Source organism: Euprymna scolopes, chromosome 26 (assembly GCF_053919585.1).
Source record: "Euprymna scolopes isolate OS-2025 chromosome 26, ASM5391958v1, whole genome shotgun sequence".
NCBI classification, from domain to species: Eukaryota; Metazoa; Mollusca; class Cephalopoda; order Sepiida; family Sepiolidae; genus Euprymna; species Euprymna scolopes.
Window position 1 is genome coordinate 3,800,982 of NC_136507.1, and position 25,789 is coordinate 3,826,770.

Consider the following 25,789-nt stretch of genomic DNA (forward strand, 5'->3'; position numbering starts at 1 on the left):
ATTATCATCATATTTATCATTATCATCATATTTATCATTATCATCATATTTATCATTATCATCATATTTATCATTATCATCATATTTATCATTATCATCATATTTATCATATTATTATCATATCATATTTATCATATCATCATATTATCATATATTATCATATATTATCATATCATATTAATCATATTTATCATATCATATTAATCATATTTATCATATATTAATCATATTTATCATATCATATTTATCATATCATATTAATCATATTTATCATATCATCATATTTATCATATCATCATATTTATCATATCATCATATTTATCATATCATCATATTTATCATATCATCATATTTATCATATCATCATATTTATCATATCATATTTATCATATCATCATATTTATCATATCATATTTATCATATCATATTATCATATATTATCATATCATATATCATTATCATCATATTATATTATATTATCATCATTATCATCATATTATCATATTATTATCATATTATCATATTATTATCATATTATATTATCATATCATCATATTATTATCATATTATCATCATAGCAGCTTTTGATTACAACATTCCTGTTCTCATGTAGTTGAGGATCCTCGACTGGAATCACAATCTTTTGTGGTGGTCTGAATTAAGTAACTAGTCAGCACTGGCATCTTTAGCCAAAGTGATGATTTGGTTCGGTGTGAAGACTAGTCAGTTTGATGTTAGTTTACCAAATTAAAACATGATCTTCCAAAATTGGGGTCAATGAAAGTGGTTGTTTAGGAGAGTCCCTTTCAAAATTTGCTTCTATTCTAAATGAGGTAGGCACGGCTTCTGATTGTGCTGAATTGGCTTTATCACCTTCATTTGCCATGTCCAAATTTGCTGGCTATTCTGCTGAAATCCTCCATGCGCTGATGATGCGGATGTGGGATGCATGTTATTTTGTGCTCATCATCGACCTGTTTGCCAAACCATTTTTGAAATCTTTGGCACATTTTCAATTTTAAAATTTAAATGGCCTTCACCAAGCATTCTTCAATAATATGAGAAGTCCTTCCACACCTTCTGCAGAACTTAACATATTGTAGGGTTGAATTTTTGGGAATGTGATCAGACCATTGCAAAATGGATAACATTATGAAATCTACAGTGTTAGGGGTTGAAACGTCTGTCATTTCTAACTTGCCAAATTCCTGCTCTACAATATATGAGTAGTGACTTCCAATATTTTACTTTGGTTTTCAACATTAGAAAGTTTTGTTTCCTTTCGGCAAGCGATTACAAACTCCTAAAATTTTATCGAGTTAATGAATGCTGTCATCGCTTTCCTCATTCTTCTGCCTCCGAGAGTGAAAGTTTTATCTCTACACTTGCATGTGCATCTTGAAAGCGACAAACCATATTTGCCATAACAGCTGATGTAGCAGAGTATCTTTCACCTCACCAGGATGAACAAGAACTCTGGAATACACATTGTACTCGGCTTAATCTGGATAACTAGTTTTAACTTTTTTCACAATGGATTCACATGCCAATAAACTTGCTCTATTTTATATAAAGACAATTAAAGTTAGAATACTTGAAAGGTCACTGATTCTGAAATTGGTTTTTGAAAACTAATTGTTAAATCTAAGCAAAGGATTAAAGCAATTGCTTTTAGTGTTTCATACAGCTCAGATGTGAATATACATAGATAAAAATGAATTGTACTTATTTGTAGTCGATTTTTGATTGCATCTCCTTCAAGTCTTAAGTCTTAGTGTACTTATGTTACTTGATTTATTTCGTTAGAAAAGGAATTCAGCTAATGTTGACAAGTGATTCTTGCTTTTCCCAATATTTGTCTAAGTTTCTCACTTTTTACATGATAAATTAAAAGCCACAGATGTGTGTGGCTTTCTCACTTTTTACATAGATGATAAATTAAAAGCCACAGATGTGTGTGGCTTTCTCACTTTTTACATAGATGATAAATTAAAAGCCACAGATGTGTGTGGCTTTCTCACTTTTACATAGATGATAAATTAAAAGCCACAGATGTGTGCGGCTTTCTCACTTTTTACATAGATGATAAATTAAAAGCCACAGATGTGTGTGACTTTCTCACTTTTTACATAGATGATAAATTAAAAGCCACAGATGTGTGTGACTTTCTCACTTTTTACATAGATGATAAATTAAAAGCCACAGATGTGTGACTTTCTCACTTTTTACATAGATGATAAATTAAAAGCCACAGATGTGTGTGACTTTCTCACTTTTTACATAGATGATAAATTAAAAGCCACAGATGTGTGTGACTTTCTCACTTTTTACATAGATGATAAATTAAAAGCCACAGATGTGTGACTTTCTCACTTTTTACATGATAAATTAAAAGCCACAGATGTGTGTGGCTTTCTCACTTTTTACATAGATGATGAATTAAAAGCCACAGATGTGTGTGGCTTTCTCACTTTTTACATAGATGATAAATTAAAAGCCACAGATGTGTGTGGCTTTCTCACTTTTTACATAGATGATAAATTAAAAGCCACAGATGTGTGTGGCTTTCTCACTTTTTACATAGATGATAAATTAAAAGCCACAGATGTGTGTGGCTTTCTCACTTTTACATAGATGATGAATTAAAAGCCACAGATGTGTTCGGCTTTCTCACTTTTTACATAGATGATAAATTAAAAGCCACAGATGTGTGACTTTCTCATTTTTTACATAGATGATAAATTAAAAGCCACAGATGTGTGTGACTTTCTCACTTTTTACATAGATGATAAATTAAAAGCCACAGATGTGTGACTTTCTCACTTTTTACATAGATGATAAATTAAAAGCCACAGATGTGTGTGGCTTTCTCACTTTTACATAGATGATAAATTAAAAGCCACAGATGTGTGTGACTTTCTCACTTTTTACATAGATGATAAATTAAAAGCCACAGATGTGTGTGGCTTTCTCACTTTTTACATAGATGATAAATTAAAAGCCACAGATGTGTGTGACTTTCTCACTTTTTACAAAGATGATAAATTAAAAGCCACAGATGTGTGTGGCTTTCTCACTTTTACATAGATGATAAATTAAAAGCCACAGATGTGTGTGGCTTTCTCACTTTTTACATAGATGATAAATTAAAAGCCACAGATGTGTGTGACTTTCTCACTTTTTACATAGATGATAAATTAAAAGCCACAGATGTGTGTGGCTTTCTCACTTTTTACATAGATGATAAATTAAAAGCCACAGATGTGTGTGACTTTCTCACTTTTTACAAAGATGATAAATTAAAAGCCACAGATGTGTGTGGCTTTCTCACTTTTACATAGATGATAAATTAAAAGCCACAGATGTGTGTGGCTTTCTCACTTTTTACATAGATGATAAATTAAAAGCCACAGATGTGTGTGACTTTCTCACTTTTTACATAGATGATAAATTAAAAGCCACAGATGTGTGTGGCTTTCTCACTTTTTACATAGATGATAAATTAAAAGCCACAGATGTGTGTGGCTTTCTCACTTTTACATAGATGATAAATTAAAAGCCACAGATGTGTGCGGCTTTCTCACTTTTTACATAGATGATAAATTAATAGCATTATTAATTCTGACTAAAAAGACAACAAAAAACACTCATCCTTCATTTGTTCTTTAACAATACATTTTCCAATTTCTGGTTCATCACTTTTTTCGAAGTAAAAAATTTCACTCTCCTAAATCTCCCTCTTTCCATATCATTCAAAGTGTGTATCGTTTGAAAATATGGTTAAGTGTTAGTTTTATTCATTTAGAACTGCTTTAAAGCTTCACCGTTCATTTATTTTGTGACCAAATTTCAAACAATTTTTACAGTTCACCTTCTCTGCTATATTTTGAAATAAAAATTTTCAATTTTCCTTCATTAAAACAAAAGTTATAAAATTACTGGTGTTCAAAAGTCCTCAGAATTAGTAAGGAACATGAGACAGGTTCTTCTGACTGGCTGTTGGTTAGCATAGTAACTTTTTCAACATTGACGTTTTAGAGAATTTCTTCTGATTTGTTACCATAGCAACTATTTGTTGCTGACACCTTCATAAATCATAGCGGGAATGTTGCTCACATGCCATCTTATTTGGGTTATGCAGAGAGAGTTAACAAAAGTGATGTGCTAGGGCTGATAATCTTTCGCTTACGACATCGTCCATTAATTCTGTTTCTCTTTTTTTTGGGGAGGGGGGTCCTTTTTATCTACTTTAATTACATCTTTGATTTTTTTATAAAGTCAATTTAAGAAGGTGGTAATTTTTTTATGAATTGTTAACAATGTGTGTGATATTGAACACAAAAAAGAAAATATTTCAAAGCAAAGCCTGGAAAAATCATGGATTACATAGAAAAATGCGAGCATGAAAAGTAATATGGTTAAGATTAAGCTTAGAAAAGTAAAAGGACTAGTTGTTAAAACCGGAAAAGAAAGACAAGATATTCTAGTAAAAAATATAATAAATTTATAACTTGAAACATTGCAGCATTAAGAATTTATGTAACTAGCGGGGTGCATCTGGCGTTGCCCGGTTGTTAAAAAAAATTGGCTAGTGCGGGTAGGGTGCAGATTGTAAAACCTGCTTTTAATCAAAAAAAAAAAAAAAAAAAAATTGTGACACGTGGGCAGAGGGTGGGGTCGTTTGGGTGCCATCAGCCAGAAGCGAAACCAAAAGCAAATTTTTGTAAGCAAAAAAAAAAAAAAAAAAAAATAGCATGGTTGCTCAGGTGTGGAGAGGACGTATAGTAAGGGTATTAAGCAACCAAAGTCTCTATAAAAAAAAATAAATACCTGTGTGAGTACAAAAAAAAAAAAAAATAACCGCAGTAGCCAGGCTCGAACCTTTAACGTGATAGTGGAAAAGGAGGTTAAAAAAAGCAAACATGTTAGCTGTCTCGCCCACGCAACTTGTGTCATGTACGTCGAGATCATGAAGCATGGATGATTTTGCAAAAATGTTGATGCAAAAATTGATCCCCTTTCTTGGAAAAAATGATTGAGAATGAAAGAATTAATGTTTTTGGCCAATATTTGGATATTTGTTCTTCAGAGATTGATGTCTATAACGATACCGATTTTGTCAGTGTTTGTTGCGTGTATTGGAGGTTTTTGGCAGACAATACAAACACGGTCGCGAATGCTTGATGCATACGCAGTCATTTAGAAGTCTTTTAGAAAAGACAATTTTACTGACCCTCCCTTCGTTTAAAACTTTATTTCTATAAAAAATAATTGACTGTTTTTTCTAATTCTCACATATGCGGTTGAGAGATCGGTCTTTCAAATGGTATTGGTCTCAACCTGGTCCGATGTGGCTAATAAGTTTTAGTGAGATATACAAACATACATACATGATGATTGCGACGTCTTGTCAGACAAGTGCTATTCCCCCAATCACTGAGCATCCATGTGCGCGATGATGACTTCAGTCTTATCAGCATACATCAATACATGCATTCACACACACACACACACACACACACACACACACACACACCGACGCTTAAGATTTATATTATAGATGTTAAATTGAATTTTTAAAAATTCTTAATGCTGCAATAAATTAAGTTATAAATTTATTATATTTTTCACTAGAATATCTTGTCTTTTTCTTTTCCAGTTTTAACGACTAGTATTTTTATTTTTCTAAGCTTAATCTTAACCATATTACTTTTCATGTTTACATTTTTCTATGTAATATATATAAATTTTTATATATTTAACATTATACATGTAGTTGGTTAAACAATTTTCAGAAAAACAAAGTGCATTTATATATAAAACTTTCTGAGGAAGACAATGGAAGTAGTCTTGAATCTATAAACACCTTTCAATGTGTTGAATCTGTTACTTCTAAGGGTGCTAAGGGAGCAGATCCTCTATAAAACTTCAATTATATTTGATAATTTGATTAAATTGGAACCATATGTCCAGAATTTTCCAAAATTTCAATTTCTTCCAACTGTATTAAGGGGAAAAAATGAGGTGGGGGGGGCAGGCATCAATTAAAAAAGAAAAAAACAATTGAAATCTGATGTTATATTATCACAGTGAAAAAGTTTTCCTTGTTAAATCCTGGACAATATTGGGCGTCCTTGCTGATTTCACATAAAAAGCTTCTACTCCATCTCAAAAGTTTGGTACAAAAAATCCTTTGTTTCAATTTTTATTTGATTAACTTATGATTATTGGCAATGAAGAAAACAGATTGGAATAAATGGAATAGAAACCTCCAGTTAATTGACATTTCCTTTGCATTGTGTGGGTATAAAATACTTGTTTTCTTTTTTCTCGTTTTTCTTATTCTATTACTTCCTTTGTTTAATCACAATTTTAATGAGATTGTACATGAACCCCCTACCCCACTCCGAAATAGGAATTAATTAAATAATAATAAAAATAATAAAAGCAGTTTCCATTAAATTCTTATAGTTTTTCTTATGATTATACCGACTCACCCTTCTCGTATTCTTAAGGATATCTTTTTAATAGAAGGCGACAATTTGCCTTTTTTTCCATTTTTTCCTATTCCCTTTTCTGACCAAAAATGACTGCTTTACATAGCCATTGTTTGGCAAAAATAAAAAATGCAAGCTATTTTTTTCCTCTTCATAAAATTCTTATCAATAAAAATTGATTAAATATTCATGTACTCATTTTTCTCGCCTCTCTTTGTTTCTCCAGTCATGTTCGCTTATTGTTCATATTTCCTTAGATGTGTCACTTTGTGTTGAGCTTCACACACACACATTCAAGTCACACATAGATTGAATGCATACAAAGGAAGGTAATCTACCAAAGTCATGTGTCGACGATATTTATGTTTACATAATACTAATATGGTCGCTATTCATAGGTTAGTGCCTAGCGACCTCACCTTGTCAAATCATAAAAATGCTGGACGAATAAATTTTGAAATTATTCTGCCATTCTTTCCCAATACAGAATCCAATACAACAAAATGAGGTCTCAGTCAAACTTTGCAAAGTGAAAAAGGATTATATTTAGAAAGATCATTTAATATATATATCCAGACAAACGTTGCCACAGCTACACAAGCCATGAAAGCCAACAAACTAGAAGTCCAAGACTAGAGTTTCGCCCTCATTTAGGCTCACAAGTTGAACACATCTGAACATGGGATTCAAAACCCAAATCAGCTGTGATGTTGTTTGGCTGTAGAAATTATCATTTCACATTCGGAAAATTCTAATATATAGTCAGAAAGAATATCAGTTCACATATCTAAAGAACATTCTAACATCAATACCCACATGCAGAAAATATATGGAGAATAGAATCAGGGCAATACACTCTGTCTTTGGCTGACTCAGTTGCTGCATATTTAAAAATGATACACTGATGATGGCCACCAAAATTATGATCTTAAGGATAGTAGTCCTCTCCACTCATTTATATGCCTGGGAAACATGCACCCTAAAAAAGGTAAGAATGCTAGAATGCTTTCAGCAACTGAAACTAAGGCAAATCCTTAACATTTCTTGCAAGAGTTACACCACCAACATAAAAGTTCTAGACAGAGCCTAAGTCACCAGCGTCGAAGCCACCATCATTCACCACTGTGTCTGCTGGGCAGAACACGTCCATAGGATGGCTCCTCCAGACTCCCCATGAAAATCTTATATAATGAACTGACCATCAGGATCAGATCATGAAGAGCACATAAAATGTGCTATGCGTACGAACTAAAGCGTACCCTGACACTTACCGACATCAACTCGTCCTCGTGGGCAGAAACTATCAGGGAATGAATGATGTGGAGGAGAACAAAATGTGTTGGCACCGTGGACTTCAAGGAAAAGAGGAGGATGAAGAGGCAAGGTAACAAAGAAGAAGAGTTCTGCGACAGTGTCTGTAGCTATTCTACTACCAACGGGGGGGGGGGGTCTCATGTCAAATAGACATATCAACTGTGGAGATTGGGACTCATGACAATACTCAATACTTGGATACAAGTGGGAGCCGCCGCTGCTGCTGCTGCTGCCATGAACCAAAAATGTTATCTTTTAACATCATTTCTGACATGTTAAAAGATTAAATGACCCAATTGATCATTCATATACTTTGTATGAAAAGGACGTTTCATCATTTAAATCGGTTTAATCTTTCTAGTCAGTTATTTTTAAATTCCATTATCGACTCAAGTAAATTACCAGAAAACTTATCTCTTTCAGCTAAGTCTTTCCTTCTCCATATTATTGTTTTAGCATTACATAACTCCAAAAAGGATTAAGATGCCAAAAAACAAAATCAATGTACTTCTCAAAATTTCCCAACGATTTTTGCAGATTTCAGCCACCTTTAAAATGATGCCTGAAATTTTTCAGAATTTTAATCCATGGTAAATTATGACACAAGCAGTTTTTTTTTTTTTTTTTTTAATTACATTTTCACCTCGGTTGCTCAGTCAGATCGAAAATATTTCATGTAAAATGTTGGTAGTCATTTTAATTTCATGAGAAATGTGTGCCCACTTTTATTTTAATAGGAAATCTCTTTATTGTCCCCTTTTTTAAAATTTTTTTTATTACATTTTCACCCCAAGCAAGGCACATTGCCACTTTGGTGTAGGGGGCTACTATCAGGGGCAATAACTACTAGGATACTATGTTGGGATTTGGGTAACAAGATGTCGGTTCACATTACACTTGAACTTCTGCATGTCAGTACGGTTGGGGAAGCAGGGACCTGGAATGGAATTCCAGAGTCTAGCAGTTCTGGGGAAGAAAGTACTGGAGTAAAAAGATTTTTTACATCTAGGGATCTCTACTATGTGGGGGTGGGATTTAGCTGCCTGTCGGGTTTGTCGAGGGTGTCTACGTCGTGGGGGCACAAGTGTCTGCAGTTTGCCAGAGCATTCACTATTAAAATACTTGTAGAACAGGTAGAGGGATGCAACATTTCGTCGATGGGACAGAGGCTGAAGCTTAGATGCCAGTTCAAGGTCTATCAGATTGGCGACTCTCTTTTGAACCTTGTATAGGAGCGAGAGACTAGTAGCAGATGCACCAGCCCAGATGTGACAGCAATACTCCATACATGGGCGAATGGTGGCCTTATAGAGGTACAGGATACTTTCGGGTGTTAGTAGTTTTCTAGCATGGTAGAGAGAGCCTACCTTCTTCGCAGCGGCCCTGCCAATGCTTTCAATGTAATTGTTCCAACTCGTGTTTCCTGTGAACATTATGCCAAGCAGTTTGACAGATGTACTCTCAGATAAAGAGTCACTGGCCATTGCTATTGGTGGCAGAGGTTTCTTGTAATTATGGAAGGTAATGAGTTTAGTCTTGGCAGCATTGAATGTGACCATCCATTTTTGTCCCCATTCCACTACAGATTGGAGGCCATCCTCTAATGTTTCTGCCATTTCTTTAGTTATGTGTTCATCTGTTTTCCTGTCATGCTTGTTATAGTGTAGTGTCATCAGCATATATACCCATCTCAGAGGCAGTCTTGTCGGGGAGGTCATTAATAAATATTAGGAACAATAGAGGTCCAAGGATAGACCCCTGAGGCACTCCCGCATTTATATCATATTGTTTAGATGTACGACCATTGAGGACAACCTGGATTTTTCTCTTCTCTAAGAAGGATTTGATTATGTTAAGTATTCTACCGTATGATCTAATTTTCCTGAGGAGAACCTCATGCCAAGCCCTGTCAAAAGCCTTAGATATATCTAGAGCTACCGTTTTGCCCTCCCCCGCTTTGTCCAGTGAATGGTATATATGTTCAGAGATTACAGTGAGGATGTCTGCTGTTGAACGGGCTTGTCTAAATCCATATTGTTTGTGAGTCAGAAGTTTAGCATCTGTAAGGTGATGGACTAGAGCTTGGTTAATTATGGTCTCAAATATTTTGTTGAAAAGTGGGAGGGGGCTAATGGGGCGATAATTTGATGGGTCAGTTCTTTCGCCAGAATTCTTGAATACTGGTACCACAGAAGCAGTTTTCCGACAGGCCGGAAAGCAAGATTCATTAAGGCATTTAAGTTTGGAGAGAACTGGAGCTACTTCGGCTGAGCACTTTTTTTTTTCTCCAGTTCACATCTATTACTTTTGCCCAAACATAAGGGAAGGTGTTCTTATTTGCTTTTATTCTTAAATCCACAATTTTTTCTGACATTTTTTTTTATTTTATGCATTTCTACAAATCCACTTATTCCTAACATGTCATGCAAAAAATTCATTAAAATATTTTTTTTCTTTATTGAAATGAAAACCATAATGAAAACGTCCTTATTTTTTAACCATATACCTTCCCTCCCCCTCCTTATTTGTATACCTTCCCTCCCCTCCTTATTTGTATACCTTCCCTCCTTATTTGTATACCTTCCCTCCCCCTCCTTATTTGTATACCTTCCCTCCCCCTCCTTATTTGTATACCTTCCCCCCCCTCCTTATTTGTATACCTTCCCCCCCCTCCTTATTTGTATACCTTCCCCCCCCTCCTTATTTGTATACCTCCCCCCCCTCCTTATCCGTATACTTCCTCTCTCCCTCCTTATCCGTATACCTCCCCTCTCCCTCCTTATCCGTATACCTCCCCTCTCCCTCCTTATCCGTATACCTCCCCTCTCCCTCCTTATCCGTATACCTCCCCTCTCCCTCCTTATCCGTATACCTCCCCTCTCCCTCCTTATCCGTATACCTCCCCTCTCCCTCCTTATCCGTATACCTCCCCTCTCCCTCCTTATCCGTATACCTCCCCTCTCCCTCCTTATCCGTATACCTCCCCTCTCCCTCCTTATCCGTATACCTCCCCTCTCCCTCCTTATCCGTATACCTCCCCTCTCCCTCCTTATCCGTATACCTCCCCTCTCCCTCCTTATCCGTATACCTCCCCTCTCCCTCCTTATCCGTATACCTCCCCTCTCCCTCCTTATCCGTATACCCCTCTTTTTACACACCCTTCCATATACTTAACCTAAACATTTCTCCTCTTCATACCTAACCCTCTTCCTTATCTACTTGTTTTCTTCACAATTATTCAAACTCTTTGATCCGAAACCGTTCCACTCATTTAATCCTTTCTTCTTAAGCAACAAAAGAATTGACATTCTCTTGCATATATTTATTTAAAAAAAAAAAAATTTTGTATTTTTCACTTGTTTTTTACTTTATTCTTTAGGTAAACTTGGACATTTTTTGTCCAAATGATCCCATATATAAAACCCACTACTTTTGTAATTAATAGCTTTACTACAAGCTACATAGCAATACTTCCTCAGTCATACTCTTTGGTTTGTCCCCATAATTGAAAGTATTGAAAGTGAATAAACAAGAAATATTTTAAGCAATTGTGAAACAAAGGAAATTTCAAAAAGGCATGTTAACTTTTTGCATAATGTTTGCATTTTGCATGACCTCCTCCCCAATAAAGGAAAGTAATGAATAAAGACTGTTTCCTTAAAAAAAAGGGGGGGGGGGGTCGTAATAACGGCCTCCAAACGATTGGTTTTGATGTCTTTCACTGACGGAGAAATCCTTATAGAGTGAGATACTATTTGTTTTGTGTTCATGAAGTGGTCTCTGAGTTAAGAACTGAAGCCCACCCTAAATCTAATAAACGTCTAAAAGCACGTTAAGCAGTCAGTGAAGGAAAAATCCTTCCAGATTGAGTTATGTTATTGTGATTAACTTGTTAATAAGTTAAAAAAAATCAAAGCCATGGCAAAAATAAAGAAATATTTAAACTTGTGTTAACTAATCGTGTAACCATTGGTGTATTTTGAAAGCGGAAATCCTTTTAGACCTAGGTATTTTGTGTTTTGAAGCTTGCTATAAGTCGAGAGAAGCACCCCCCCCATACAAAGAAATCCCGAAAGCATTGTTGAAGGTGAAATCCTTCTAGACTGAGGTAATTTTGTTTTGTTTGTTATGAAATGGTGTCTAAATTAGGAACTGCATATCTGCTTATAAGTAATGTCAAAACGAAGTAATTCTAAGAAGCCAAAAATGTGAATAATTGTAAGCCAGACAAAAAATTTGTTGTTGCAGCAATCGTATGAAATGTAACGAAGGTATAACGTTCTTTAAAAAAAAAAAAAAAAAAAAAAAAAAGCAGAAATAAAATGCAGCTTTGAGTAAATGTTATGGAAGATGATGCCAATATGAAAAACGTCGACAAAAAATCCAACTAAACGAAAACATTTGAGTGAACACAGTTACTCAAATGTTTTTGTTTATTTTATGGGAATGGTATCGTCGCATTTGAAAAGGTTTATTTTGTTATTAATTGTAAAAAATGTGTTACATAAACTAGTCACCTGGTTTGTGCAACAGTGTCCAATATTCTGGTAAGAATAAGAGAACTAAGTATAACTGCTATAAGAAAAAAAAATGGTAGTAGTAATAATGAGCAACAGAAAAACGTTTAATAAAAGCAGTTCAGTTAGCTTGTATGTGTGGATGCACAAAACTGATAGAAAAACATAGGTTAGCGTTGGAGGTAGTAATGCAAAGTGAAAGTGAAAAAAAGGTCAGTTTTTGCCGTTTGGTGTTTCCATATTAATGAAAAGTGCATGTCAATATTGTGTAAAGATGTGTTTAGTAAATCTGTCACAGGAAAAAATGTGTTTACTTCTTCTAATAAAGAAATGTGTGTGCGTGGAACCAGATGAAAGAAGCAAAAATCAGAATTTACGATACGGAATGCAGTGGGTAGTTGTTTAGCTAAGTGGAGTCTGAAGAAACAGCGAGGCTGTGTATTTCTACTATGGTCTAAAAAGAAATTTTACTGTATTTCAGGATTGCTAACAGTTAGAATATAGAGCATAAAATGTTTCTGGAGAAATGCAGCACTGTTAGGTGCACACTAATCGAAGGGTGTTATTGTTGAAAGCGTTCGGAATTGCCTATTCTGTTAGCTGCTAATTCTAAGGATGTGTCTAGTGGCAGCCAGTATGGAACTACTTCAGGGAGGAATCCTTATTCAGTGTTGAGGAAAGGAAAGTGAAATGTATAGGAATAAAAAATAAACACGGACGGTGTTCTTGTTAGGTGTTTCTAATGTAGAGGAATTTCCTGTTACGCTTGAAGAAGGAAGAGAAGAAAACAATTAGCGACTGAAAAGCTACCATCATTTAAAAGGAATTAATATAAGATTGTTTAAGGTAAAAGTGAATAATGTGCCAAACAACAGAGAATGGTTAGTCATCTGACCAGATTGAATTTATATTGACGTCTGCGCTTGTGAAGCTATGACATAATTGTTTCTATTTTATTGTATATAGAGATAAATTAATATTAGTCCTCGTGCGAAAGAGCAGGACACAAAATGTTTTCAATAATAATAATGATAATAATAATAATAATAGAATAACAATAAGACTTTCGCTGGCAAGGACTACTATTGACCATAACCACTTATACAGTCGTTTTGAAATTTTCATCTTTATTTTTCTTGTTATGTACTGAATATTTGTTAATGAAACCGATATGAAATATGTTCCTTATTAAATTTTAAAGATTTTCTATTCTGAAAGAAGTTTTTAAAAAATTAATCTAAAGTTATTTTAAAGTTTTTGTTAAAAAAATTTAGATTTTGTCATTATTGAGACATGTATTACAAAGAGGGGGTTGCAAAAAATGAATTGTGGTGTGGGGAGGAATACAAACTGAAACAGAATATTCAGACCTGTAATAATACAAAGAGGGGGTTGCAAAAATGAGTTGTGGTGTGAGAAATACAAACTGAAATAGAGAGGAGAGTTTTAAAATATCTTAAAAAGATAAGATACAAGTTAGAAAAGCATTTCACCCAAGGCATGAAAATTGTTAAACAAAATGTTTTTACTATAGGCTTTAAAAATAAAGGTACAAGATTCAATTTAAAATTTATTTATCTTCAAAGTGCACTTTTATAAATTTTACAAAGTAAGGTATAAAAATTTAATTTAAATTGAATCAAAAAGTTACCTTGGATTTTATGTAATGTACATTTTGTTGCAATTTAAAAACATCTTTCATCTAGTAATTAATGAGATAGATATAAAATTTTCAATGATTTTTTTTTAAGTGCAACAGAATGTACATTACATAAAATAAATCCAAGGTAATTTTTTGATTTCATTTAAATCAAATTTTTATACCTTACTTTGTAAAATTTATAAAAGTGCACTTTGAAGATAAATAAATTTCAACTTGAATCTTGTACCTTTATTTTTAAAGCCTATAGTAAAAACATTTTGTTTAACAATTTTCATGCCTTGGATGAAATGCTTTTTTTAACTTGTATAATATTTTATTATATATATATATATATGTGTGTGTGTGTTTGATTTTTATATTTAATTGTAGTCCATATTTTATAAGATTCGTTTTAAAACTAATTAACTAATCATTGATTTTGGAACACATAAGGCATAAGGGGTAGTAATATGGCCTATATTTAGTTTAATGTATTTTCATGTAAAGGAGGTAAGAGGGTCTGGAAGCCCTTTGTGAAATTTAAACAATAGGACCTTGATTAAAAATTCTCAATTTCAGTTTGTTTTGAGTATTTGTAATTGTTTTTAGGGACATAATTCTGTGAACATAATATCCCATTTAAAAATTCAACTATTCTATATTAGACAACAATCCAGCAAAATTCTATCTTGAAATCCCTTAAGTTTTAGTTATTTTCTAGAACTAAAATTAAATAATAAAATTAATAGAATTTGAATTGAAATAATGATTTTAAGCATAACGTTTAGTATCATATCTTGCTTTTAAACTTTGTAAGTAAACATGAAATTGGTGCAAAACTGTTTGGGAAATTTATTTTACTTGTATTGGGGTGGGTAGTTCTCGAGTAATATATATATATATATATATATATATATATATATATATATATATATATATATATATATATATTTTTTTTTTTTTTTTCCCCATCTTTTACCTGAAATGGTAATCTCTGCTATTTCTTATCAGTGAATCTTCATTTTTTTTCCCCCCTTCATTTTTGCGCTAAACATTTGGTAATAAATATTCTTGTCTCACCTTACTTGATTCAAAATTAGATTTCATCAAATTTCAGTGAAAATATTTTGCATTAAATATCAAAAAGATCAGAGGCAGAAACACTCGCTCAGTCATGGCTAGGTTTCACTTGAAAGCATTCTATCTTCAAACATTTAACTTCTAATGTTTTTCTTTTTCTTTCTCCAGTCCCCTATTTGTGCGCCTACACCGTTGAATGCAGGAAAACATTTATTGAGCTCCAGTCTTGATTAAGGTCATAATCCTTAACTTTTTATTGACTGTGTCGTCCAGGCAAACTGTAAGACCAGATGAAAATGCCCCCCCCCCCCCGCTCTATTACAAAAGCAGTCAATCGGTTGTCTTTCAAAAAAGGGTATTCATTTTCTTTCATCTTTTTTTGTTAGGAACAGAAAATTTAGAAAAACAAAACGGCCTAAATAGATCTTAAAAAAACAAACCAAAAAAACCCTGCTTATCTAACCCTAACTAATAGACAAACTTTGTTTTTTTGATGCCATTTCTTCCCCCTGCTAGATCACTGAGCCATGATATCCCACCCTACCATCCGAACGGCACATCCATGTCAGCATTTTTATAGCAATGCAATCGTTTAGTGATTATTCTCACAACCTGGATACTGATCTAAACGACAGTAAAATCTAAACGACATTGTCGGCGTGAAATATGCTTTGACTCATTTCTAAGAGGTGAGCACTTTCAGTTGTTAATTCCTCTTTTTCAGAAGCTAGTTATTGCAGATCGTTTGAGCCGCCCCTACCAAGGAATGCCGACCTGACGAGTCCATTAGCGGCTATTTTTGTACCCAACCAGAGCACCCCCTCGAGGGAGCGGGAAATCCCTTCTGGCCTTGTGAGAAACAAATCGCACTCGCAACACTTGTGCTGTGCAGTACTGAAGCCATAATTTTCAAATCCCGACTTTCAACGTGTGATCTTTTTGTAAAGGTTGTCAATGTATCGACCATAAGACGCATGTTTATTCAGCTCGAAAAACAGTGTTTACCGATGTATTGGAAAGTTAAAAATGGCGCCCGACTCTCTTTGACACGGTAAGTTCGAGAAAAGGAGTTAAAAATAAAAAAACTAGACAAAATACTGTTAGAAACCCACCGAAAATATATATGTCAGCCTATGTCACAGTAAACATATATTGAGCGAGTTTCTAACAGTATTTTGTCTACTTTTTAAAATGTTAAACACCTTTTCTCAAACTTACCGTGTCAAAGAGAGAGTCGGGAGCTATTTTTAATTTTCCAATACATCGGTAAACAGTAAACACTGTTTTTCGAGCTGAATAAACATGTTACATTAAATAAAAACACTAAAAACATATCCAGTTAGGTAGAAAAGTAACATATCTTGCCTTTTATAACATTTATTTGTTTTTGGGACAACTTTTTCGAATCTGTGTGTACAGTAATACAAACCCAGGTTTTCTAAATGTTCAAATTAATCTATTGAAATCATTTCTCTTCCTGTGTCTTCCGTAGCTCTCCTCCCCTCTCCGATGTTCGGAAGATTGCCTAGTAAATAACATTTGTCTTTGTTGACATTAGTAATATTTTTTATATATATCTACACACACTACGCCCCCACCCGCAACCCAATTTTTTTTTTAAGTGAGTGAATAAATAGAAAAAAATTAAAACCATCTCACAAGAATAAATAGAAAAATGAAGAAATCTAAGTAAACTAGAAATAGGCTCCTCGTGTATAAGTTATAATAAAAAGAAATGAGGCTTATTATTATCTGTCCATACTCCATCGCTAGGTTAAGGTTTTTGTTGCTTTCAGTGTTTGACTGGCCCGAGATAATTTAAGGGCTCTGTTAACCCCCCTACCATCATATATACTAGTTTCTAACTTATCACCACCTGTCAACTAAAATACTTCAGCATTCGTCTGTAGCAAGTACTTAGGGCGCTTCCTTTTTCAGAACAAAAGCTGCGGTGACAGTTGTTGGAATAGGTGTCCAGTCTGTCATCGTCCCTCTGCTCTCAAAAACCCCGACCCGTTACACTCCCCTTCCTGATGACCCAGTCATGACTGCAACGATTGTGTGTTTGTGTGTGATGTTTTGGAATAATTTGTCTGTTTGTTTTCTCTTTTCTCTGTCATGCCCCCCTATCATTCCCTCCTCTTTCCTCGCCTTCTTTCCCTCCTCTTTCCTCGCCTTCTTTCCCTCCTCTTTCCTCGCCTTCTTTCCCTCCTCTTTCCTCGCCTTCTTTCCCTCCTCTTTCCTCGCCTTCTTTCCCTCCTCTTTCCTCGCCTTCTTTCCCTCCTCTTTCCTCGCCTTCTTTCCCTCCTCTTTCCTCGCCTTCTTTCCCTCCTCTTTCCTCGCCTTCTTTCCCTCCTCTTTCCTCGCCTTCTTTCCCTCCTCTTTCCTCGCCTTCTTTCCCTCCTCTTTCCTCGCCTTCTTTCCCTCCTCTTTCCCATCCCTCCTCTTTCCCATCATAACTTTTTTTCCGCATGTACAAATATTTTTTCCTATCCCTCCTCTTTCCATCCTCTTTCCTATCCTTCCTCTTTCCATCCTCTTTCCTATCCCTCCTCTTTCCATCCTCTTTCCTATCCCTCCTCTTTCCATCCTCTTTCCTATCCCTCCTCTTTCCATCCTCTTTCCTATCCCTCCTCTTTCCATCCACTTTCCTATCCCTCCTCTTTCCTATCCCTCCTCTTTCCTATCCCTCCTCTTTCCTATCCCTCCTCTTTCCTATCCCTCCTCTTTCCTATCCCTCCTCTTTCCTATCCCTCCTCTTTCCTATCCCTCCTCTTTCCCATCCCTCCTCTTTCCCATCCCTCCTCTTTCCCATCCCTCCTCTTTCCCATCCCTCCTCTTTCCCATCCCTCCTCGTTCCCATCCCTCCTCGTTCCCATCCCTCCTCGTTCCCATCCCTCCTCGTTCCCATCCCTCCTCGTTCCCATCCCTCCTCGTTCCCATCCCTCCTCTTTCCCTCCTATTTCCTATCCCTCCGCTTTTCCCCCTCTTTCCTATCCCTCCGCTTTTCCTCCTCTTTCCTATCCCTCCGCTTTTCCTCCTCTTTCCTATCCCTCCGCTTTTCCTCCTCTTTCCTATCCCTCCTCTTTTCCTCCTCTTTCCTATCCCTCCTCTTTTTCTCCTCTTTCCTATCCCTCCTCTTTTCCTCCTCTTTCCTATCCCTCCTCTTTTCCTCCTCTTTCCTATCCCTCCTCTTTTCCTCCTCTTTCCTATCCCTCCTCTTTTCCTCCTCTTTCCTATCCCTCCTCTTTTCCTCCTCTTTCCTATCCCTCCTCTTTTCCTCCTCTTTCCTATCCCTCCTCTTTTCCTCCTCTTTCCTATCCCTCCTCTTTTCCTCCTCTTTCCTATCCCTCCTCTTTTCCTCCTCTTTCCTATCCCTCCTCTTTCCTATCCCTCCTCTTTCCCATCCCTCCTCTTTCCCATCCCTCCTCTTTCCCATCCCTCCTCTTTCCCATCCCTCCTCTTTCCCATCCCTCCTCTTTCCCATCCCTCCTCTTTCCCATCCCTCCTCTTTCCCATCCCTCCTCTTTCCCATCCCTCCTCTTTCCCATCCCTCCTCTTTCCCATCCCTCCTCTTTCCTCTCCCTCTTTCCTCTCCCTGTCCCTCTTTCCTCTCCCTGTCCCTCTTTCCTCTCCCTGTCCCTCTTTCCTCTCTCCTCTCTCCTCTCTCCTCTTTCCTCTCTCCTCTTTCCTCTCTCCTCTTTCCTCTCTCCTCTTTCCTCTCTCCTCTCTCCTCTCTCCTCTCTCCTCTCTCCTCTTTCCTCTCTCCTCTTTCCTCTCTCTCCTCTTTCCTCTCTCTCCTCTTTCCTCTCTCTCCTCTTTCCTCTCTCTCCTCTTTCCTCTCTCTCCTCTCTCCTCTCTCCTCTCTCCTCTCCCTCTCTGCCTCTCTCCCTCTCCCTCTCCCCCTCTCCCTCTTTCATACCTCCACTTCTCTTTGTCTTCTTTCCTCCTCTCGCCGTCCCATCTATTTTCCCTTGTACCTTGTCCACCTATATTTTGTTTCCTGATCTGTCCTCTGTTCTCCATCACTTTTTCTTTCCCTATTCATTGACTGCAAACTATTCAAGAAGCCCGAAAAAAAAAAATACACTCTCCATCAACATTACTTAATTTTCCTTCTATTCTGTTTTTTACGTACAGGAAAAATAAAATAAATGCCGACGCTCAAAATATATAAACATTTTGACCCCTCCCTTTACTTAAAAATTCATCAAAAATCAGGAAATTAAACAATTTTGAAATTTTCAGTATTTATCAAATAATGATCGCGGAATATAATGAACCCATTATTTTTATTTAAGTCTTAGTGGAAATGTATTATTTTGTTTAAACAAAAAATACCTTTACTAAAGTTATGGTTTTCAGTAGTAAATAAAAAACCGCGAGAATTATTTTTGCTTTTTTTTTTTTTATAAATAAAGCATCGGAATTTGTAATAATATTAAAAAAATTTTTTAAAGGAACATTACGAAAAAAGCCCTTTAAGTCCGTATTTAATGAATTCGATATAACTCGAAGAGAAATTAATTTCTCGAACTAGTGATATTACCATTGAATTAAGCATCGTTTAATATGTTGACACAAAAAATTATAATAGCAAAAATATTTCTACTTTTTTTTTTTTTAATTACAGATTTTGCATAATTTTTATATAGTATTGGCCAATAATTTAAAAAAGAATAATTTAAAAACAGGAACATAGAAAAATAATTAAATTAAAGAATGGGGAAATTTATACAAACATTTACAATAGAAATGTACGGATGCCCGTCTGGGGGGGGGGGGAGAAGAAACCCAGCAGCACCTCTCCTTCCTTTTAATTACATGACGTCATTCTCAGGCAGCTTTTCGACTTTTGGGCCTCCGTATTTCCAAAAGTATGGTTTGTTGTGGTTTTGTGAACGGCAAAAACGCAAAATAGACCCAGAAAACTAATATTTATCTCTAAAAGGATTTTTACAATGAATTTATTTAACTTCAAAATTTAGCTGAATTGGTTAGATCGCCATGAAAACATTTTTCATAACTTTTTTTCCGCGTGTACAAATATTTTTTTTTTTCTTTGGGAAATTAAGTTTAGTCCTTAATCTTTCAAATACAATCAAAAAGTATTCGGAAACCTACAAAAAAAAAAAAAAAATTGATAAATTGGCTTTCAAAACTAGGTCCCTCATTTTTGTCCGTTCATTTTTACCCGTACCTACTTTTTCCTTCTAATAACTATACTTTCATTCTTATTTTGATTTATAACAAAAAATCCAGATTAATTTTTGCTGTCAAATAAATTTGAATTATTTATTTGTCCGTTTATTTCACTCTATTTTTCGTCTCAATAATTTCTAATCAAGAAAACTAATACGTCGCCGTCTCTACTTCGTCTATAGTGTCGCGCCGTATATTCGTAGGGATCCGGAGCGGGGCGGGGAGGTCAGAAACTGCTCAACCTCTCCTGTGCCCCGTCGATTCAAATTGAAAACCTTTGCGCACGCACTTGTAATCAAATCAAATCAAGCAGCAGCAGCGACAAGAGGAGGAAGCGGGGAGAGTGTTGGTGGTGGTGGCGGCATATTCCTAACTCATCGACTCCCGCACTCACGCTCTCGCCACTTGTTAGAATGCCCTTAACAATTTATGGCAACTCGAATATTTTATATTTAAATATATAAAGTTTGTTATAACTTTCTGCTCGCTCTTTCAAGTGTTGTGTGGAAGCGCGTTTCACGTCGGAATCTATTTTACCAAAACTAAGAGGAAACTTTTCAGGGGAAAAACGCACATTCAAGATATTTTCATCGCCCTTTCTTTTCCCTACCCCCGGAGATAAAGCATAAAATGTTCTAAACGCGTTTCACAAAACAAAACAAAGTCCAAGTCGAAAGTATACCAATCAAAACATGTGGAAAAGTCAACTTTATAATCAATCGATTTTGTGGATTGGCTTGCTTCTACTTCTTTGTAAGTATTGGACTTTTGTAAAATTTTAAACTTTTAGTTTTCGCAGATCTTTTAAATCGATTTTAATCATTCATTGTATTTTTATAAGACACTCAAGTTTTTTTTCTTTTTCTTTTTGTTATTAAAATATTATTTAAAATGTAAAAAAAAACCCAAAAAAACACAGAAAATTTTTAATGGTGTACGGTACGTCACGGAACGTCGTATTCCAAAATTTACGTAAATTGACCAAATAATTTTATTTCTAAGAAAATCAAATTTTATAAAGGGCTTGTATCGCATTGACGCGTTACTATATTGAAAATAAAAAACAAACAAACAAACAAAAAACAAGGGTAGATAAGTTTACAACAACACAAACTTGCACGATCAGTCTTGTAATGCTACAGATTTCACATTAATCGCTTCGAATCGTTTAAAAATGATTTTCTTTATAAAAATAAGGGTAAATTTTTACGACGTGCCCCAGGGTATTATAAACATCCCAACTTCCCCCTATTAAGAACGGCTTTCGAAATAAACACCCCAACCTCGAAAGCCGTTATTAACATGGAGGTTGGGAAGGTGTTTATTCTGAAAGCTGTTCTTAACATGGAGTGGTTGGGGGTGTTTATACTACGCTGGATCAGGTCGTAAAAAAATACCAAAATAAGACTACATGATCAATAACTTTTTCGTATTTCGCGCATTTATTATTATTACAAAAAATATACTACAGCCAGAAGATGAAGCCTATTTTTGCGAATAATAAATGTAAATGTTGAAATTTAGCCGAAAAGCCGATTGTGAAACTTTTTTTTTGTTGACGTACGTTCCTCTCCCCCCAAAAGAGGCAGTCATACTTGGGACACATGACGAACCGATACTACCCCGTCCCCTCCCCCAAAAGGAAGAAGAAATGCTTAGAAGATGACAACAGAACAGAGCATGCCTCCCTTTCCAAGTTCATCTCTGGGAAGATTATATCATAATTATAGAACAGGTGCTATCCTACCCCCCCCTCACGAATTGATCATTATGCAAAAATTATCGTACAAATCGCTTACCATTAATTTTTCGCTGACAGCAAACTGTTGACTTTCTTTGGAATTTGAGTGGCCTCTCCAAATTTCCAGTACTTTTTACGCCCTTTCAATAGAGATGTGGTTGGTGCTTCTTCCCTTCCTCGACCCTTTATTATTGATTAAAATCAAACTAGTATTTTGGGATTTATTGATTAACTATAACGAGGGGTACCCGGCGTTGCCTGGGTGTTTTTCGGTGTGTGTGGTCGGGCGGGGGTAATCAAAACATAAGAATAAAACACAAAAAAAACTAACGTACGGCAAACGAACGATGTTAAATGTAAAAATCGAAAAAACAAAAAAGAAAACAGAAAAACAAACGTTAAAACTTATCTGAAAAATAAAGCAGGGGGGGGGTACCCGGCGTTGCCCGAGTGTTTGGAGGGGGTGGAGGTGTTAGTGAAAACCTAAGAATAAGCAAAGTAAAAAAAGAAAACATAAAAACGAAGCAGGGGGGGGTACCTGGGGGGAGGGTAATTAAAACATTGAAAAAAAACTAATGTAAGGCAAACGAACGATGTTAAATGTAAAAATCGAAAAAAACAAAAGAAAACAGAAAAACGAACGTTAAAACTAAAAGAAAGAAAAAAAAAATGTGAAAAATGGCTTAAATAAGCCTGTTTCGATATTAAAATTTTAAAAATCGGTGGGTACCCAGGTGTTTTTGGGTGTGTGTAGTTGGTCGGGGATGTTAATGAAAACCTAAGAATAAGCGAAGTATAAAACAAAAAAAAACAAAACAAAAAAACACAGAAAAACGAACGTTACGTGAAAAATAGCTTAAATAACACTGGTTCAATATTTAAATTTAAAAAATCAAAACAGACATCTCACACCACGATTCAAACTCAAAACGTTTAGATAATGAACCAACGATCTAACCAACTGAGCTAACACGACGTACATGAAATTTAGTCAGTTCTTCAACTATTTAAATTAAATCAGGTCATGACGTCATCTGACGCATGTGTAGAACTGGTCGTCGTCATGAGAGGACGGTTTTTGTTGACCACCCCCCTGTAGAAAATTGTCGATTTCAGGGTGAAAAAATGAACGTTTTTGGCCAATTCTTTGATATTTTTCGGGCGCAGGAAAATTTGAACAAAAAATGATTTAATCAATTTAAATTGTCTGTTTACGACAAATCTGCCCATTCAGTGTCAAATTGCATTATTATCAAGTCATTGTCAGCTATTCATACTATTCATTAAACACAAGTTGCTGTATTTCTTATTTGGGCTGTGTTTTCAATCCTCTCAATTTCTATACAGTGTATACATAATCAGTTGGGAATTACTTGCTTTCTACTACAGAAAAATGTGCCACAAGGTCAATAGATGGAGAGAAACATGCTCTCCCAAAGGAGGAACTCTGATTGGGTGCAAAAATATAGATTAAAGCTTTCAACAGTGTCTTTAACAATCGCTAATAAATCACCACCACCCTTTCGATGAAGGAAGTAATGCCTGGGAAGGTGCACTTTTTATGACAGACCCAAATAATACCACATGCTGACCAAGAAGAGTAGTGGTACAGTTGCCTGAATGATGACAATGTAAACAAAGGTTACTATGACAACCATCAAATATTGGATGTGTCTAGATTTTATGACAACAAACATCTTGTAGAATTCTAGAATATCTCTTCATTAACCCTGTGGAACGCAACAGGAAAATTTAACCCAAATGATAATATCTCCTCTCTAAAATGTTAAAATACCTTTGACCACATAAATCATTCTGAATTTAACAAAATTCTTAATTCTGCTCTCAAATTATTCATTTTTTTTTTTTAATTAATTTTTTTAGTTTAATAAACTGTCATAATGGGTCAGGAGACTAGGGTTCAATCTTTGGTCAAGTTTGATGAAGACTTAAAAATATTACTTAATGTCACCTTGCTAAAACACTTAGCATTATAAAATTAGGATCAAGGGTAAGTGGAGTACCTAGGAAAAATAAATAGGAAGCTTTCACGTTGCCCTTAACTACAATTAATCCATTTATTATAATTCAAAAAATGAATTTCATTTAAGAATACCATGTTGTCTGTGAAATAAACCTGTCTCATCTGTTATAGACTTTTTTACAGTAGATTCACGTGTCGCAAGAACTGATACAAGAAGTTTAGTAAAAACTAAATCCAAACTTTTGATCACATTTCTGCACTTAAAACGTATTTGAATTATTCATCTCATTCTCATCTTATTGTTTTCATAATATTTCAACTTATGTAAACTTCTAACCTTCTTCAGATGCACTTGTTCAAATTGAACTTTTATTTAATTCCGTGGGGTGGTGGGTAGATTGTTCTTATTCTGTCGAACCTTCCACCCCCAAAAAGCTGTTTCTTAGAATTGATTATTAACCAATGTCTTTAATCGTTATGCCATGGGTTCCATGTGGGCAATTCTAGTTTGAATTTTGTGATTTTAAAATCTAATCTTTTTTGGGTGTATGCTTTCCAAAACTCAAGCTAGAATTGTCCAAATGGCCTAATGGTTAAATGGGTTGGTTAACTATCAGTTTCAGACTTGTGAAGGTTGAGAGTTCAGTCACAGACAATAATAAGTAATAACAAACACTTCTACCAAATTGTGGCTGACAGAATGAGAACAATATACTCTCCAGGTGAAATAAGATTCAGTTAAAAATTCTGTATAGGTTAGTAAGTTTGACATAAAAGATTTGCAAGTCCAAAAAGATAGACCTGAAAAGGTCAGAGGTTACATCGACCGAAATGTAACAAGATAAGAACAGTAACCTAATCATCTTAAGAATCCCTAATGTTGCTTTTTTTACGAACTCAATTTTGTCATTGGCATTGAGTTCTTCCAATTTTAGGATAGTGTACTCACAGGAAGTGCAACATGAAGGTTGCCAACATCCACAGTAAAAGTAGTGCTATGGAATCATGAAGTGGATTCAACTGTGACACACCATCAGTTCATGACATTATCCATTTCGCTACTACCACCTCCTATATTCTATAATATCAAATCTTTTCAAAATGAAAACCCATAATTCTTTTTCTCTTTTAATCTTTCTCCAGGAATTGAACCTAAATGATTGGTTTAACTTGATAAATCCATTCAATGAAATGTTAATAAATTGCAAAGAATTTATAATATCTTAAAGGACTTCCAATTGCTTACCCTCAAAGTACTTTTTTTCTTTGAGGTGATGGGGGGGGGGCAGCGTTATTGATGCCAACCCACTCTTGAATTCTTTAATCACACAAAATGTTAAAATTCTCCCTAGTTTTAGAATTGAGTTGTTTGAATAACCTTTACCCATAGTTTGCACTTAACTAATCAAGTAACCCATCTCTTATGTTTGTATCTATCACTTTCACCCTCTCACTGTTATTTTTTGATCTTTCCACTTTTATTTTATACGCTGATACTTCTTCTCCCTTTTATCTCTCTCTTAACAATTGAAGAATAAAAGAATTTGCGTAGTTTATAAATAAAAGGGAATATAAAGGTAAATATTATTTAACCTGTAGCTGGAGAGAGAGGGGAGGTATAGCAAACAGAAAGCGACTACTTTTAGAACCAGTCTATGTAACTGGTTTTTGATATTTAACTGGCTTTGCAAACTCGCTTTCTCCTCATTCCAAAGATATCATCTGAGCTTGATAGGTGACCCAAAAGGTCACATTTCAAGCTTACTTGTATACATATTGCATTTACTCATTGGCTGAAATGGCAACTTATAT

At 35.1% G+C, this 25,789-nt stretch overlaps 2 protein-coding genes across 3 annotated transcripts in view; both read left to right on the plus strand.

Moving 5' to 3' along the window:
- LOC145247896 (uncharacterized) overlaps positions 1 to 25,789 on the plus strand; it is a 341,390-nt gene that overhangs the window by 135,886 nt on the left and 179,715 nt on the right. Inside the window, exon 1 of one of the 2 annotated variants that reach the window (XM_080109516.1) lies at positions 20,560 to 21,005. The exons of the other annotated variant lie outside the window; for it this stretch is intronic. Within the exon in view, the coding sequence (XP_079965642.1) occupies positions 20,945 to 21,005 (61 nt within the window). The 5' untranslated portion in view covers positions 20,560 to 20,944. Of the gene's footprint in view, positions 1 to 20,559; positions 21,006 to 25,789 lie in introns of those variants that run through there. 2 annotated transcript variants of the gene reach the window in all.
- Positions 17,481 to 18,778, plus strand: LOC145247881 (uncharacterized; the record flags this gene model as incomplete). Its single annotated transcript, XM_080109492.1, has 1 exon — positions 17,481 to 18,778. A coding segment is annotated over exon 1 (1,257 nt), but the record flags the coding sequence as incomplete, so codon positions are not given.